Genomic DNA, 16,177 nt, shown 5'->3' on the forward strand with positions numbered 1-16,177 from the left:
GAGAGGATGGATCAAACCCCGGAAGGAACCGCAGCCTCCAGCCAACAGTGACCGGTGACCCCAGCTTCACCCTTGCTGTGTGCTTCCGTTTTCAGTTCTCAGAAAGCATTTATAAATTCCAGCTCTCTCCCCTCCGGGGCCTGTCCTGAGGGCTGTGAGGCAAGCACCCTCTCTCCACACAGTCTGCACACAGTTCAAGAAGCCTGGGCTGGGCTGGGCTGCTCTGAACCGGACATGTGACAGGACAGCGAAAATCCGTGACCAGGTTCCACAGCCCCCAGGCTGGGAGGGGGCCGCTGAGTCACCTGGCGCCCCGCAGTCACAGCACACGTCGTTGCCCGTCATGCCCTGGACCTCCGAGATGATCTCCTTGGTCAGCTCCTGGACGATGTTATTTTCCCCCGTGTTGTCATCTCCCTTAAATGCGTTGTTTAGAGCTTCTTCTTTGCTGTTTTGCAGCACAGACATCCATCTAGAGAAGTAACAGTGACGCTCTGTTAAATCCCAAGGACAATGACCCGTCCCAGGTTCCTCCGCTGTGTGACTTACATTTGACATTCCGGTTCGTCCTCGGCTTGAAAGTGGTACGTCCTGTCATCTGCAGGGCAAAGAGGGGTTTTTGTCAACTGTAAGCCTGGACAGTAATTCACACACAATTCCAAAAGAAAGTGGTTTGTAATTAACCTCGGGAAGAGTCTAAACTCGGCTAGGAAGTCAAAGATTTGTGTACAATCAGGCACTCCCACCCCTTCGCTGGCAGGCCCTGGCTCTGAAAGTGTGGCTTTGTGATGCAAATTAGCGAGCCGCCTCGGTTCCTCCAAGTCTAAAGAGAACCAGTCTTTTTTTTTTTTTTAACTTGCTACAGCGTCGGTCCCAATTGCTATGGCCCTTTGAATAGTATAAAAAAGCCTTTTCTAAAGCAAGGATCTTACAAGCTTTCTGGGTCCTTCACCCAAAATGTGTAACCTCAGTCCAGTTGTGGGAAAGCATCAGAGGAACACAAACTTAGAGTCAGGTGACCAAAAAGCTGATCAATAATTTTCAAAGTATTAAAGTAACAAAAGACGAGGAAAGATACGGGACCACTCTAGGCTGTAGCAGACTAGGACGAAACAGCAGGAGCAATGTGAAGCCCTAGAACAGAAAAAGGACACTAACAGAAGAAATGGTGAAATGTGAGTAAGACTCTGTTACAGGCATCGCAGCCATGCAAACGTCCTGGTTTTCACAGCTCCAGACATGGCCTGGAGGTGGTTCAGATGGTAAAGAATCTGCCTGAGATGCAGAACACGCAGGTTTGATCCCTGGGTCAGGAAGATAGATCCCCTGGAGTGGGATCACCCAGTATTCTTGCCTGGAGAATCCCATGGACAGAGGAGCATGGTGGGCTACAGTCCATGGGGTCGCAAAGAGGCGGACACGACTGAGTGACTAGCTAATGGCATTAGGCAGTTCTGTACTAAGCTGTCAGTATTAGGAGGGCTGGATAAGGGATATACAGAAATTCTGTCTACAATCAGTCCAGAAACAACATAAAAAACAAAGTTAAATTTAAAACACAAAAAAAGAAAGAAAAAGGGGTGAGGGAGATCCAAGTTCTGTAGCCAGCAGGGCAGGGCCGGGCAGGGCCTATACTCTGGGTTCACAATACACATCTGTGTCCCTCAAAGTGCACAAACATGGCATTTCCAGCCTCCGCTGTTATTACACTCGTGCCTATACTCTGGGTTCACAATAAACATCTGTGCCCCTTGAAGCGCGCAAACACGGCATCCCAGCCTCCGCTGTTATTACACCCGTGCAGGCACGTTAGTCCTCAGGAGACTTCTGGCGAGCTGGCCGAGAGGAGGCCGAGGCCATGAGAGGTGAAGGGGTAGGAACGAGTGCGCCAGGTCTTCTGACTCCAGGTTCCAGCCTCCTCCTGCCTTTCTTCTGACACCCAGGGGAAACCCCACCCCCACCCCCGTTACTGAGGAAATTAAAGGGGTTTAAGAGAATGTGTCAAGTTCAGAAAAATAAACTTGATCCTGCAGTGCAGATGTTAGTGGCCGAGTGGGGCGTCGCTGCCTGATGCTAGGAAGAGAGGAGAGGCCACTTTCCCCGCCTCCAGTCTACATGGGGTGCAGGGCCTCACCCACCCCAAGCAGACCCCGGGTCCTGGGGAAGCCCTGGCCATGGCAGGTTGTCCAGAGGCCCCAATCTGACGTCAGGCTAACACCCTCCATTCTCCCCAAGTCACTTCACGGTCAGACCAGGCACAGGCCCCGAGGAAAATCAAGGGGAGAGAGGGGGAGAGAGAGAGAGAAAGTGAGTGTGTGTGTGTGTGTGATCAAGGGGAGAGAGAGAGAAAGTGAGTGTGTGTGTGTGTGTGATCAAGGAGAGAGAGAGAGAAAGTGAGTGTGTGTGTGTGATCAAGGAGAGACAGAGAGAGAGAGAAAGTGAGTGTGTGTGTGTGTGATCGAGAGAGAGAGAGAGAAAGTGAGTGTGTGTGTATGTGATCAAGGAGAGAGAAAGAGAGAAAGTGAGTGTGTGTGTGTGTGATCAAGGAGAGAGAGAGAGAGAGTGTGTGTGTGATCAAGGGGAGAGAGAGAGAAAGTGAGTGTGTGTGTGTGTGATCAAGGGGAGAGAGAGAGAAAGTGAGTGTGTGTGTGTGTGTGATCAAGGGGAGAGAGAGAGAGAGAGAGAAAGTGAGTGTGTGTGTGATCAAGGAGAGAGAGAGAGAGAGAGAAAGTGTGTGTGTGTGTGATCAAGGAGAGAGAGAGAGAGAGAGAAAGTGTGTGTGTGTGTGATCAAGGAGAGAGAGAAAGTGAGTGTGTGTGTGTGTGTGTGATCGAGACAGAGAGAGAAAGTGAGTGTGTGTGTGTGATCAAGGAGAGAGAAAGAGAGAAAGTGAGTGTGTGTGTGTGTGATCAAGGGGAGAGAGAGAGAGAAAGTGAGTGTTTGTGTGTGTGTGATCAAGGAGAGAGAGAGTGTGTGTGTGTCCCGAGGAAAATCAAGGAGTGTGTGTGTGTCCCAAGGAAAATCAAGGTGTGTGTGTGTGTGTGTGTGTCCTGAGGAAAATCAAGGAGTGTGTGTGTGTCCCAAGGAAAATCAAGGTGTGTGTGTGTGTGTGTGTGTGTGTGTGTGTGTGTGTGTCCTGAGGAAAATCAAGGAGTGTGTGTGTGTCCCAAGGAAAATTAAGGTGTGTGTGTGTGTGTGTCTGTGTGTGTGTGTAAAGCAACCCACGTCCGTGAAGATTGCCAAATAAGAATTCCCTGGCATGCACACTAAGTAAGATGCCTTTCACCAAGAATAGTTTCTAGCACCTTCGGCCAGAGGGAGAAGAGCAAGAGGATGCGGTCGGCGCCCCGCTACGCCGGGTCCTGGGCTGGGCTGCTCCTCCACTGCGGGCTCGGGCTCCAGCTGGCCACCTGCCCTCTGTGTGGACCCTGAGGGTCCGTCCCATTCAGGGGACTGACCCAGACCATCTCTGGCTTCTGCACCTCCAACCCAACCAAGTGGACCACGTGATCTGAGGCTAACAGCTCAGGACTTGGATTTATAAATGGGGGGGAGGGGAGAGGGTATCTAGGGCAAGGGGGTAGGTCGCACTCCCGGAAGGGCTGGCCTGGCCATAGGAACGTCCTCCTTGAGCAGCCAGGCTCACAGACAGCTTGATCAGCACGGCAATCCCCCTCTAGGGGAAAGATGGGTAAAGGAGGATCCTGCAGGGAAACAGCTGAAGCCGGTGGTCCGTCTGTTCCTCTTCTGGGCTCTCTGGGTGAGAGAGCCAAGCTGGCTTTGCAGGGTGAGGCTCAGGAGGAATGGGTGCTCCTGGGGGCTTGGTGGACCCACACTCAAAACTGCACCCTTGCTGCCCGTCTGTAGCTTGACTTGTGTTTCCCCACCACCCATGTGTGTTAAAAGAACAAAGGTATCTTAGTGATGCATGCCCCCAGCAACTTGCTCAGCAGGAAGAGTCAGGCAGAGTCAGGCCGGAGGCCGATCCCTGGTCTGTCAGGAGGCTGATTCCCCGGCCTCTCAGGAGGCTCATCAGGCCAGGGTCTTCTCACTTTGCCCTGTCTCCCTTGATCGTTCCAGGGGCTGTGAGCATTAAACTACATAGTAAACTCCCCAGCATCAATAATACACCTCCACACACGTCTTTAAAAGCCGTATGATCTGAGGAGAGACTGAGGCTAATGAGACAGCATTCATCTTCAGGGGAGGTCGAGAGGCCTCACGCCACAAAGAAGCAGTCTGTGGGGTTCTTCTGGGTGTGCCCCCAAAACAAGCAGCACGCAGGAACAGAAACACTGATTCTATGGTGGAAAAACAAGTTGATTTCCAACCTGGGGGGTCTCAAGGGCTCTCCTGGGGGCCGCATCACACCAGTATGGCAGCGTTTCTAACATCCCCCAAGTCAAAGGGGCTCTGAAGACAGAGTTGCCCTGTTTTCACAGTGAAAGGACTGTAGGCTGGAGGGTTGATGTAGCACAATCTCCTTGTTTACAAAGAGGAAACCAGAGGCCTGGGAACCGGAGAGGATGTGGCGGGTTTACAGAGCCCCCGAGTGGAGCAGCTTCATGTCCTGAACCCAAGAGACCGGCAAGCTGACTGTAGTCACCAGAGGGGGAAAGAGAGGATGCTGTCACTGGAAAAAAGGCATTTCTCCATGAAAACCAATTCTTCAAAATGCACTGTTTGAAATAGGGTTGATGCCCTAGACGAGAGTTTAAAATAATTTCTCTGCAGCAGAGTGTCTGAGAAAGAAGCTTACGTGAAATTAGGTCAAAACACTTCTTCTCCTCGGGGTTGGTTTTCACTTGGCAGGTTAACAGGTTAAGCTTTGCGGGAGGCCGGTTAGCCTGTTGAAAGACAAAAACAAAAAACAAAAACAGATCTGGGTGGAAGGGAATGGGAAACCACAGCATCATTCCTCATCAAAATGCAGCGAGAACAGGGTCTCTCAGGGCTGCAGAAACAGCGACCAGAAGGCAGGCTTTCTCTGGAAGTCACGACACAGGCACCTGGCAGGGTGTCCCTGGGTCTCGGCTCCCAGGGGGCAGCTGCCCCTCCCTGCAAGGGACACTCGGGGGCCTACACCCCTACCCGCGTAGGGGGACACGTGATGCTGGGCCAGCTTTGAGGTCAAAGGGCAGTGGGCTCCCTGAGATCAAAATGCTCCCTGGCCAAAGCCCAGAGGCACTCCATCCTGATCAGCTGGGAACACGGGCTCCCAGATCAGCTTCTAGCGACCTCAAAGTATTTTCCTGAGCACTTTCAGGGAGAATAATCTCAGGGCACAAACATAATAGCGAAATCATATCCCCGGCTTTCTGAAATAATGACAGATGATAGATTCATGATCCTTAATGCCAGCCATCTGTGACTGAACTTTCCACAAAACCCACCTCATTCACATATGTATCCCCTCCCCACTCCACACACAATGGTAACAAGAGATCACAGCACCCTTTTGTCAGAGACGTGGCAAAAATGACTACTTTACTACCATTTCAAAAACATCATACCTAGTCCCCAGAAAGCAAAGGGCAGAGGATAAGAAGATAATTTCAGAAAAAAAATAATTCCGAATGGCAAAATGCCCTTGGAAATCTTGGAGAAACCTCCCAATAGGAATGGCTTATCTTACCACCCACCATGCTGCTAAAGCAGAGACCGAGTCAAATGTCTCAGAGTTCAGCCGTTCTTACTCACCCTTCCAAAGGCCACCAGATGAGGCAAGAAATGGCAGACGCCTGGATGTGGGACTAACCGAGACACACACTCACACACATGCACACCTGGGCAGACCAGCGTTTACAGACCCACCTCCATTGAGCTCGGAGTTGAGTGAGGGTGTCCATTCCAACAGGACTGACCCCGGCAGTGTGACAAGGGTTTGATAAAAGGAACTTAGGGGTGAGCAGGAGCTGGACAGTCAGGGTTGGACTGGACTCTCCTGGTCATGGCCATGCTGCCCTCATCCCTCACGTGGAAACCATGGGGTGTCCATCACAGCAGATGCCCAACAGATACCCTGGGTCATCAGAAATCCGTGCTTCAGGACTCTATGCTTGGCCTGATCCAGCACACCTTGACAATCCCAAGCACCATAAACCCAGTTTCAGATCTGTATCAGGAGAGTTAACTGGCTCGTCGGGAACCGGGAGATCTAATGGTATATTTCTACAGTAGGAGCCCACACCACCACAACTGCAACCAGAGGTATCCGTCTACTGTGTTACCTCTTGGGATCCCACAACCGTTCAGGTGCACTCAGGACTACTTCCAAGTGCTGGCGTCCACTGAATCTAGATACAGGAGCGGTTAGAGGGGTGATGACAGACCATGGTCAATGTAGAAACGCTTCCATGGACGAGAAGATGATTTTGAATAAGAATAGATACTTTTACTCAGTTGCTGCTGTTGTTCTTGTGGTTATTATCGTATGTGCTTATATGAGGCAGGCACTGTTGAAAGCATTTTAAAGAACTCACTCATTTAATTCTCCTAGGGAGGAACTTTAGGAGAAGGCAATAGCACCCCACTCCAGTACTCTTGCCTGGAAACCCCGGAGGAGCCTGGTGGGCTGCAGTCCATGGGGTCGCGAAGAGTCGGACACGACCGAGTGACTTCACTTTCACCTTTCACTTTCATGCATTGGAGAAGGAAATGGCAAGCCACTCCAGTGTTCTTGCCTGGAGAATCCCAGGGACGGGGGAGCCTGGTGGGCTGCCATCTCTGGGGTCGCACAGAGTCAGACACGACTGAAGTGACTTAGCAGGGAGGAACTGCTCCATCATTTACAAAGAAAGTGAGCCTGACAGTGAATCTGATGATGCAGGCACAGTTTGGGAGCAGTGACGTCAACAATGGAACCAGGCAGCGCGGCCCTGGAGCCCGGGCTCCTGACGGCCCTCAACACGGCTTCCTGGGAAGCAGAGCCACTTCTGGATCATCTTTGGTGTCCTGAGTGCAGCAAAGAACCACATTGGAGTGAGCGTTCCCCTCCGTCCATCTCCCGCCAACCTGCGTTCTTTCGTTTTCCCTGGGCAGTTGGGAAAGTGGTCCATTCTTACTGAGACACAACTCCTCTCAAAGACAGACTTCTGACTTCACCGTGAGCGCACCATGAGATACACAAAGTACTGGAAAAATATCCAGTGCCTATCTATGAAATAGGAATGACGATGGAGTGAATGTGGCTACCATTCCAAAAGGACAACCATGAGAATGGGCCACGACACACAAAAGCCGACCACACTGAGCTGTTCCGAGTTTTACACTAACAAGGGCTTGCTACTGGCCCATTCAGATTAATGATGAGCTTGCCAGCAAAGCTGTCCGAAAAATTCATGGGAGAAAAATTTTAAGCAGAGAATATTCTATCCATTAAATTCCCTCCGTGCTACAATTTTGGGGGCAACGCTCCCATCATTAAAATTCAGCTGTGGAACAGGCCGTCTAGTTCATCAGATACCAATGTTTCTTGAGGGCCTAATTTGAAGAGCCCTAGTTTAGCAGGAAAAAACTCAGGAAGGAGCAGAAAACAGACCTACAGCCCTAAGTGCTATGAAGACACGGGTTATTAGTGAGGCTCCATTTTAATCAGGCTATTTCATTTTTCCCCAGTTTGTCAGGTTTTTAAAAAGGAAGCTTATATTCTTCCTTCTGCCTGATTGATAATCATTAAAAAAAAATTTTTTTTAAGAGCCAACAGACTTTTCTCTTCCAGCTTGGTGCAGTCTCCAGTCTTTGGCAGTGTGGCAAAGTGATGAATCTGGCAAGGAGGATATCTAATTAGAGTCATTTTGTCCCAAGGATAACTTCTTTCCGGTGCCAGAAAACACAATTAGCCTTGGCTAATGGGGAATACCAACTTGGGCTTCCTACTGAATCCACCCTGGATGTCATCATTGCTGAAACACAGAAGACAATAATCTCATGTGCCAAAGGCTGCCAGCTCCCTGGGAAGAAATTAGCTTTCCTAGCAATGTGAATATACCCCAAGTTTCCGCACGACTTAAAGACCTAATTCTCAGCTGGGTGGTGGATTCTGCTTTTAAGATTCCCATTTACTTGGTCGAGTCTTGGAAAAACTGCCCCCTTTTTTTCCTGATGATAAATTAGCACACTAAGGGAGAAGCTGGCTGAACAGGTAAGCTACACAAGGAGCCAGATTCAAACCAGACCAAACCAAACAGGCCTCTGTCCTTTCTCAGTAGGGGTTCATTCACGTGTGAATGCTCTGTGGGTGCGGTGGCACTGGGGTGTTGGGGTCTGCCTTCTGCAGCATGCAGGGAACCCTGCTGAAGAAAGAGGGCTGACTTGTTTCCCAGGGGAGGCAGAGGGACGAAGCCCGCACCTGCCACTCTTCTGGGCTGGAGGCAGAGGTCATTGAGGGCCAGGCAGCTAAAGGCACGAGGAGGCGTCCAGAGAGAAGGACTCCCTATAGCAGAACCCCCGAAGAGGAAACGCTCACTCAACAGGCGGTGGTATGGCAAGCTGAGCTGTCACCACACTAGTAAAGCTGGGTATAACTGTACTATCTGCTGAAAACTGGGACAACCCGGCAACATTTAAAGAAAACTAAGCCTCTGTATCTTTTAAGAGGAAGCTCAAGCAACAGATGTGATGAGAATCAATGTTGTCAGCAAAGGATTAGCAGAAATGACCAGGCCTGTTGTCATCTCTGAAGTGTAGGCAGAACCACTCTTTGGTTCAAGCTGAGGCCCTGGGTCTTGTGGACATGCCAATGAAGCCGAAGAGACCTGATGACTTTAGGGCTATAAACAAGCATGCAGGGAAACCCAGTCTTACTTTATAGCATTTTCTGCACTGAGACAGTAAACCTGAGTTAAAACAGAGTAGAGAACAGCTGGAAAGCAAACCACAGAATCACAGGTGTTAAGGCAGGAAGGGAACATGGCCTTACTCTATTTTTTCCATTCTCCATGTTAAAGAGGATTGATGACTGAATCAATCTGCTTTCCTTAGTCTACAGCACTGTCACCCTTACACACACATACACACACACACACACACACACCCCTATATGCACAGAACTTCACATCAGGACCCAGACTGCAAGGCCCCACAGGGACGAGGTGACTGTAAAGAAGGCCCATGAAGGCCAGATTTTAGAGAAATGACCTTCAGTTGCGCAGGCAGGAGCCCCATTCCACCCCCAGGTCAGAGGTCCCCAGAGACCCCTCCTGCCTCTTGGCACCCACTAGTTCTATGGTCTCTCCCTCCCCACACAGAGTCAGAGGACATGAAGGAGGCCGCCTCTCCCGGTGGAACACAGCCCACGCCGCAGTGCCATCCTTCGGTTGGGTTTACTCTGTCTCCTGACTCCTCAACACAGACAAGGGCTGTTTCCCTGGAACCACACTGAGCCATGAGCTCCGTCTGGGTGCCCGGAGAGCCTGTGTGCGCTCCTGCCCAGCTCTGCCCCTCCCAGGGGAGCTGGTGATGGTGGGGGAGAGAAGAAGGCTCTTCTCCATCATGGGCCTAAGGTCAGGAGCGTGGGAACACAGGCCACCACCAGCGTCCTCGGTCATAGCAAAATGGCCACCAACTCCACCTCCAGACATTTAACAAATGTCTACCAGCCTCCGTGGCTTTCACTAGATCCCACGTCCACACCCGGTAAGGTGATAACAAGCCTCAAGACCACCACGGACAAGGGCCGTGTCTGTAACTGTGGTTACAAGTCCCAGTCTCTGCAAGCCAGATTAGCCAACCATCCTGTTCCGACTGGTTTTCCAATTGGCTCAGCCTATGTTGGCTCAATTTCCTGCACGGGCAACTGTATACAGGGTTAGAGAAAAGAACCTGATGAAGGCTGGGTGCAGTGTGTCTACAGGGAAGTTACTGAAATCTCTCCTTTCTTAGGTTTCTGATTCCCAGAGTCCTGACCGCCTGTTTTCCTCTAATGGAAAAGAAGAAATCATCCCAAATGCGACGTTCAATTTCCACAGACCACCCGACTCCTCAGATGTTCTTGATGCTGTTAAGCAGCAAGGGCCCCTGATCAGGGAACCATGAACAAGGAGCAGGGATACCAAACAGAGGAGGAACCCAGACAAGCTCTTCTCAGCAGGAAATGTGTTTAAAATGCACCCTCAGGGCCAGCACCCAGGGCCGGGTCCCTTCCCCAGGCCTCCAGCCTGCACCTCTCATCCCATTACCATGGGGACCGCAATGAGAGGATACTTACGGTGCCATGGGATATGGTCAGAAAGCCGTTTTTCACCGAACACTTCCTTTTCTGCCACACTTTTCGGATCCTTACAGATACATGGGGAAAGATAAGGAGTTCAGAGATTGTGGACGCAGGACAACACACACACCCCCCCCCAAGCTCTAGCAATGCCGTCTACACACACACACACACACACCCTCCCTGAGCCTCTAGCAACACCATCTACGCATGTACATATACCCTGAGCCTCTAGCGACGCCATCTACACACACACACACACCCAACCCCTGAGCCTCTAGTGACGCCGTCTGCACACATGCACATACCCCAAGCCTCTAGAGACACTGTCTACACACATGCAAACACACACCCCGAGCCTCTAGCGATGCCATCTATGTGTGCACACACACCATGAGCCTCTAGCAAGACCGTCTACACACATACACACCCTGAGCCTCTAGCGATGCCGTCTATGTGTGCACCACACACACCCCCCAAGCCTCTAGAGACACGGTCTATACACACAAACACATACACCCCGAGTCTCTAGCGATGCCATCTATGCATGCACACACACCCTGAGCCTCTAACAGTGCCATCTACACACACACACTCCCCTACGCACAGCCCTAGCCTGTAGCGACCCTGTCTACACACACACATGCACACCCCTAACCTGTAGCGACTCTGTCTACACACACACACCCCCCTAGCCTGTAGTGACCCCGTCTACATACACATACACCCCTAGGCACACCCCTAGCCTGTAGCGACACCATCTACACATACACACACAACCCTACGCATACCCCTAGCCTGTAGCAACGCCGTCTACACACACACACGCACACCCCTAGCCTGTAGCGATGCCGTCTACACACACACCCCTATGCACACCCCTAGCCTGTAGCGACGCCATCTACACACACACACACACACACACCCCTATATACACCCCTAGCCTGTAGCAACTCCGTCTACACACACACGCACACCCCTAGCCTGTAGCAACGCCATCGACACATACCCCTACGTACACCCCTAGCCTGCAGTGACCCCGTCTACACACACATGCACAGCCCTAGCCTGTAGCGACACCGTCTATACACACACACACACACACACACACACACATCCCTAGCCTGTAGCGACCCCATCTACGCACCCGTCGCTCTTCTTGTAGAGGCTGCCGGTGCGCTCTGTGCCGTGCTCCTTGTTCCCCTGAGGCTGGTGTAAACTATAGGCCGTGCTCTGGCGCATTTGCAAGTCCTGAAAAGGGTCAAGAAGCGAGTTTTTTTAATCCTGTCCAGATTCCAATTTTCAAAAGGTAGCAAAGACACTTACGCCCTTACAAAAAAAAAAAAATTTTTTTTTTAATTAGAGAATTTCTCCTCTTAAACACATCCAAAAAGGGATACACAATTCATATCCTGGGACCCATAAATGCCACCCACAGGCTGGAGAGGGAGATGACAAACACCGGTATCCCCAAACTGGCTGAAAGAAGAAGGGGCTGTCTGGCAGTGACTCGTGAAGTTCCTTAGATTTCACCTATTTACAAGCCTTAAGTCCCTGGCAATGGCAAGAAGCTCCTGGTGCAGCAAAAGCAGGCTTTGAGAAGAAAGGAAACGCAGCGCGCTGACAAAGGTGAGGCTTTCAAGCAAAACACACGAAGCAACATCCCGCCTCTTTCTTTGGGCAAGATACTAAGCTCCCCGCCTCAGTCTCCTCTCGGGAAAACAGGAGACAACTGCTAGTCAGGACCGTAAACCAAGGAAGGCTCGAGGGAGACCACCTGTGTGAACACCTGGGACGTAACACACATGAATGCCACCCTCCTTCTGACCCCATGCACCCCAGCAGCAGGGCCGTGGGCATCCCTCGGGGCAGACCATCCACCCCATCAGCTGAGAACCTGGCCCATTCTACCACATCCGGCAACCTCCAGCCTTCTGGAACTAATTTTTTATTATGGCGTGAGGCAGGGGCCAAATGCGTTCTTTTGCTCTGGCTATCCTGTCCCAGCGTCATCTACTGAAAAGACGACTCTTTCCTCATTGGAAAATTAAAGTCACTCAGTCGTGTCTGACTCTTGTCTGACCCCATGAACTGTAGCCCACCAGGCTCCTCTGCCCATGGGATTCTCCAGGCAAGAGCACTGGAGTGGGTTGCCATGCCCTCCTCCAGGGGATCTTCCCGATCCAGGGATCGAACCCAGGTCTCCTGCATGGCAGGCAGATTCTTGACCATCTGAGCCACCAGGGAAGCCCTTCTCATTGCACCGTCTTAACACCTTTGCTGAAAATCCACTGACTGTAGTGTGAGGGTTTCACTGATTTATGTGCCCATCTTTCTGTCAATGCCACACTGTCCTGACTACTACAGCTTTGTGGTAAGTTCTGAAACCAGAAAGGCTGAGTCCTCCAACTTTGTTCTTCTTTTTCAGGACTGCTTTGGCCATTCTGGATCCTTTTGCATTTCCATATGAATTTAGAATCAGCCTGCAGATTTCTGCAAATAGGCAGCTGGGATTTTATTTTGATAGGGATGGCACTCAATCTGTAGATCAATTTGGGGGCATACTGCCATCCCAAGGATAATAAGTTTTCCAATCCATGAACATGGGCTGTCTGGCACTGACTTTTTAAACTCTGAAATATAGGTGAGATAATTCAGCAAAAAAAAAAAACAAGAAATTTTTTTTTTAAATCTTCATCTGAGAAATCAATAATATGCACAACCATTCCACAACTGAACTGACAACAGAGCCAGAACAAGCAGGCCCCAGACAGGAGAAACATCCTCCTTTTCCAGGGGGATTCATGCCCCTAAACAACTAAGTCAAACAGCTCGTTCATGAGATGAGAATGGTCCCAGTTCCCACATTCGCTCAGAAGGGCAGCATACACTGGCACTAGACATTTAGAGCTGCTAAGTCACTTCAGTCGTGTCTGACTCTGTGCGACCCCAGAGATGGCAGCCCACCAGGCTCCCCCGTCCCTGGGATTCTCCAGGCAAGAACACTGGAGTGGCTTGCCATTTCCTTCTCCAATGCATGAAAGTGAAAAGTGAAAGGGAAGTCGCTCAGTCGTGTCTGACCCTCAGCGACCCCATGGACTGCAGCCTTCCAGGCTCCTCCGTCCATGGGATTTTCCAGGCAAGAATACTGGAGTGGGGTGCCACTGCCTTCTGCAGACATTTAGAGCAAACCAGCTTTAAAATCACTGGAACTGAATGCAGTAGAGGGGAAATGGAGAAACCATGTTCACTTATCTGAATCTCTGAGAAAGACTAAAAATAGACCTGTCAAAAGGCTACACTGTACAACCAAGAAATATGTCTATTGATCTGGGGAGGGAAAAAAAAAACCCTGAACAAAGTAAGTGGTGCAACCTGTGACACACTGCTAAAAGTGTTCACGCCATGCATATTAATCAGAACTCTTCACAGGTCTTATGAACAGGATGTTAAGGACGTTCTTCTTTTCAACAGAATCAGACGCGATGCCAGAGGCTGGGGAAGAAATTACTGTTTTATTCTTCAGACAACGTGTTTCTTGAATTAATTTAAAAGTGCAAGCAAATCTGAAACTATAAAATTTAAAATTTGTAAGAGGAATGTAATCCCTCTAACATAAAACTGAACCTGCTTTAGAACTATTTCAACACCTTCCAGGAGACTTCTATTGTGACCCAACAAAAAAAACAACATGTGATCAAGGGAAGGAAGTAAAGCTGGCCCTTTCATATAACCAAGATTTCAGCTGAATGGAATGTACATCAAGGAACAAGAGCCTTTCATTCTAAGGATATCCATCACCTAACAACACGGACAACTGGCCGGGGCGTCCACACTGCCCAGACTCTGGAAGACTCTCCAACGTACCCATGCTTCCCCAGAAGGGCCAAGGACGACCTAAGACCCAATTGAGTGAACCTCCCTGTGGGGACGGTTTGTATGTCTGAAGCACACAGGTTATGTAGGCATTTTATAGAACTTCAGAAAGAGCTCATAAAATTCTATCAATACCCACATACCCTCTGTCCTGTGACACCCAGACAAATTCCCAGATCCCAGGCACCAACCAAGATCTTCAGTTTTGTGTGGCCTTATGAAGGGTTAGCCACTGGAGCCTGCAGAGATAGAAACCACCCAGATGAACAGTAGACTCCGTATCTGAAATCTTCAGGAATGGGGTGGGGACATGACCTGTGCATAGTTACTCAGTCGTGTCTGACTCTTTGCAACCCATGGACTGTGGCCCACCAGGCTCCTCTGTCCATGGGACTTTGCAAGCAAGAACACTGGAGTGGATTGCTACTTCCTACTCCAGGGGATCTTTCTGACCCAGGAATCAATCCCACACCTCATGAGTCTCCTGCACTGGCAGACCGATTCTTTACCACTGCCCCACCTGGGAAGGCCTTGGGAGAAGGAGGATGCTGCATATTATTTTACACACACACACACACACACACACACCCGAGAAGTATCAGGGGGAGAGATACACACACACACCCAAGAAATATCCCTGAGCTTCCTAGGAATCTAGAACATCACAAACACTTTTACGTTGTATCCATCTGCCTCTCAGAAAGTCTATGTTCAGACACCTGTCATGATGAGCGGATTGGAGGCTTCAAGTCTCTCTGCCAAGGGATGGGTGTGATTCCAACTGCCCCCGTCTTCCCCGGGCATGTCCCCGGGCACAAGTGCATGGACACACCAGGGCGGGGCTCTGCTAAGTGAGCGCTAAGCTGTGGTCTGCGAACATCTCCTACCACCGGTTCCCTGTTAGCAGCGCTTGTTTTTGGCCATTGCCACGCAGCTTGTGGGATTTTAGTTCCCCAACGAGGGACTGCAGAGAAGGCAATGGCACCCCACTCCAGTACTCTTGCCTGGAAAATCCCATGGATGGAGGAGCCTGGAAGGCTGCAGTCCATGGGGTAGCTGAGCATCGGACACGACTGAGCGACTTCCCTTTCACTTTTCACTTTCATGCACTGGAGAAGGAACTGGCAACTTACTCCAGTGTTCTTGCCTGGAGAATCCCAGGGACGGGGGAGCCTGGTGGGCTGCCATCTCTGGGGTCGCACAGAGTCGGACACGACTGAAGCGACTTAGTAGCAGCAGCAGCAGCAACAAGGGATTGAACCCGATCCCTGGCAGTGAAAGCGCCAAGTCCTAACCACTGGACCGCCAGAGAATTTCCTCTGAGTAGCTTCTTAAAAGATACTATCTGACAGAGATATTATTAAAGTCACATAATATAGCTGGAAAGAGAAGAGCCCTGCAGTGGAAGAGACCAGGGCTCAAACCTGAGTTCACTCCAGCAACTGCATTTCTCAGACTCAAGTTGTGAATATGGGTTAACACTACCTGCCTGCCCTGCTGTTGTAAGGCCTGATTACTAGTCACACTTGATAAGTGCCTGGAAAGTCCTGAGAAGCGAAGCAGGCAGGACATAGAGGGTAAGTCCTACCAACCAACAATGCAGTTTCTTTGGGGCATGTTACCTAATTTTTATGAACTATAATCATGGAGATTTAGAATTTTTAAAACACTGAATAAAATCCATCAACACCTTCATTTTTCTGCGTCACAGAAGAGAATCCAAAAAGCAATGAGAACTAAACAACAGCAACGCCCAAATGTTCAATTCTTGTAACTGCAGGGACCTCAGTAAAAAATCATTTTAAAATAGATCAAATTTAACTTACACACTTTTTTTTTTAACTACTTGCAGTGTATTCACATAACGTCCAGCTGATGAAATATCATCATCAAAAAGCAACACAGAGTGTGAGACACAGAAAAGACAACACATTCACAGCCAGTGGATGGGTGGGTTCCATCTTTGGGTGTAAAGCCAGAGGAGCCGGTCAAGAAGGTTCACCTGACCCCTGTGTGCATCTGGGGCAGACAGGCTGGTCAACAAAAAAACAAAAACAACAAGCCATTAAAGACTTCTGGTCTGTGCTGGTA

General features: G+C 50.0%; 1 protein-coding gene across 4 annotated transcripts in view; it reads right to left on the reverse strand.

The window, feature by feature from the left end:
- The window catches only part of ASAP2 (ArfGAP with SH3 domain, ankyrin repeat and PH domain 2), a 158,276-nt gene that overhangs the window by 39,504 nt on the left and 102,595 nt on the right, over positions 1-16,177 (reverse strand). For all 4 annotated transcript variants that reach the window (XM_027556112.1, XM_027556113.1, XM_027556116.1 and 1 more), the window contains 5 exons: positions 11,358-11,461; positions 10,208-10,277; positions 4,760-4,847; positions 550-598; positions 306-472 (listed from right to left, as the gene is read on the reverse strand). In XM_027556112.1, coding sequence (XP_027411913.1) covers positions 306-472; positions 550-598; positions 4,760-4,847; positions 10,208-10,277; positions 11,358-11,461 — 478 coding nt within the window. The remainder of the gene's footprint in view (positions 1-305; positions 473-549; positions 599-4,759; positions 4,848-10,207; positions 10,278-11,357; positions 11,462-16,177) is intronic.

This window comes from Bos indicus x Bos taurus, chromosome 11 (genome assembly GCF_003369695.1).
Source record: "Bos indicus x Bos taurus breed Angus x Brahman F1 hybrid chromosome 11, Bos_hybrid_MaternalHap_v2.0, whole genome shotgun sequence".
NCBI classification, from domain to species: Eukaryota; Metazoa; Chordata; class Mammalia; order Artiodactyla; family Bovidae; genus Bos; species Bos indicus x Bos taurus.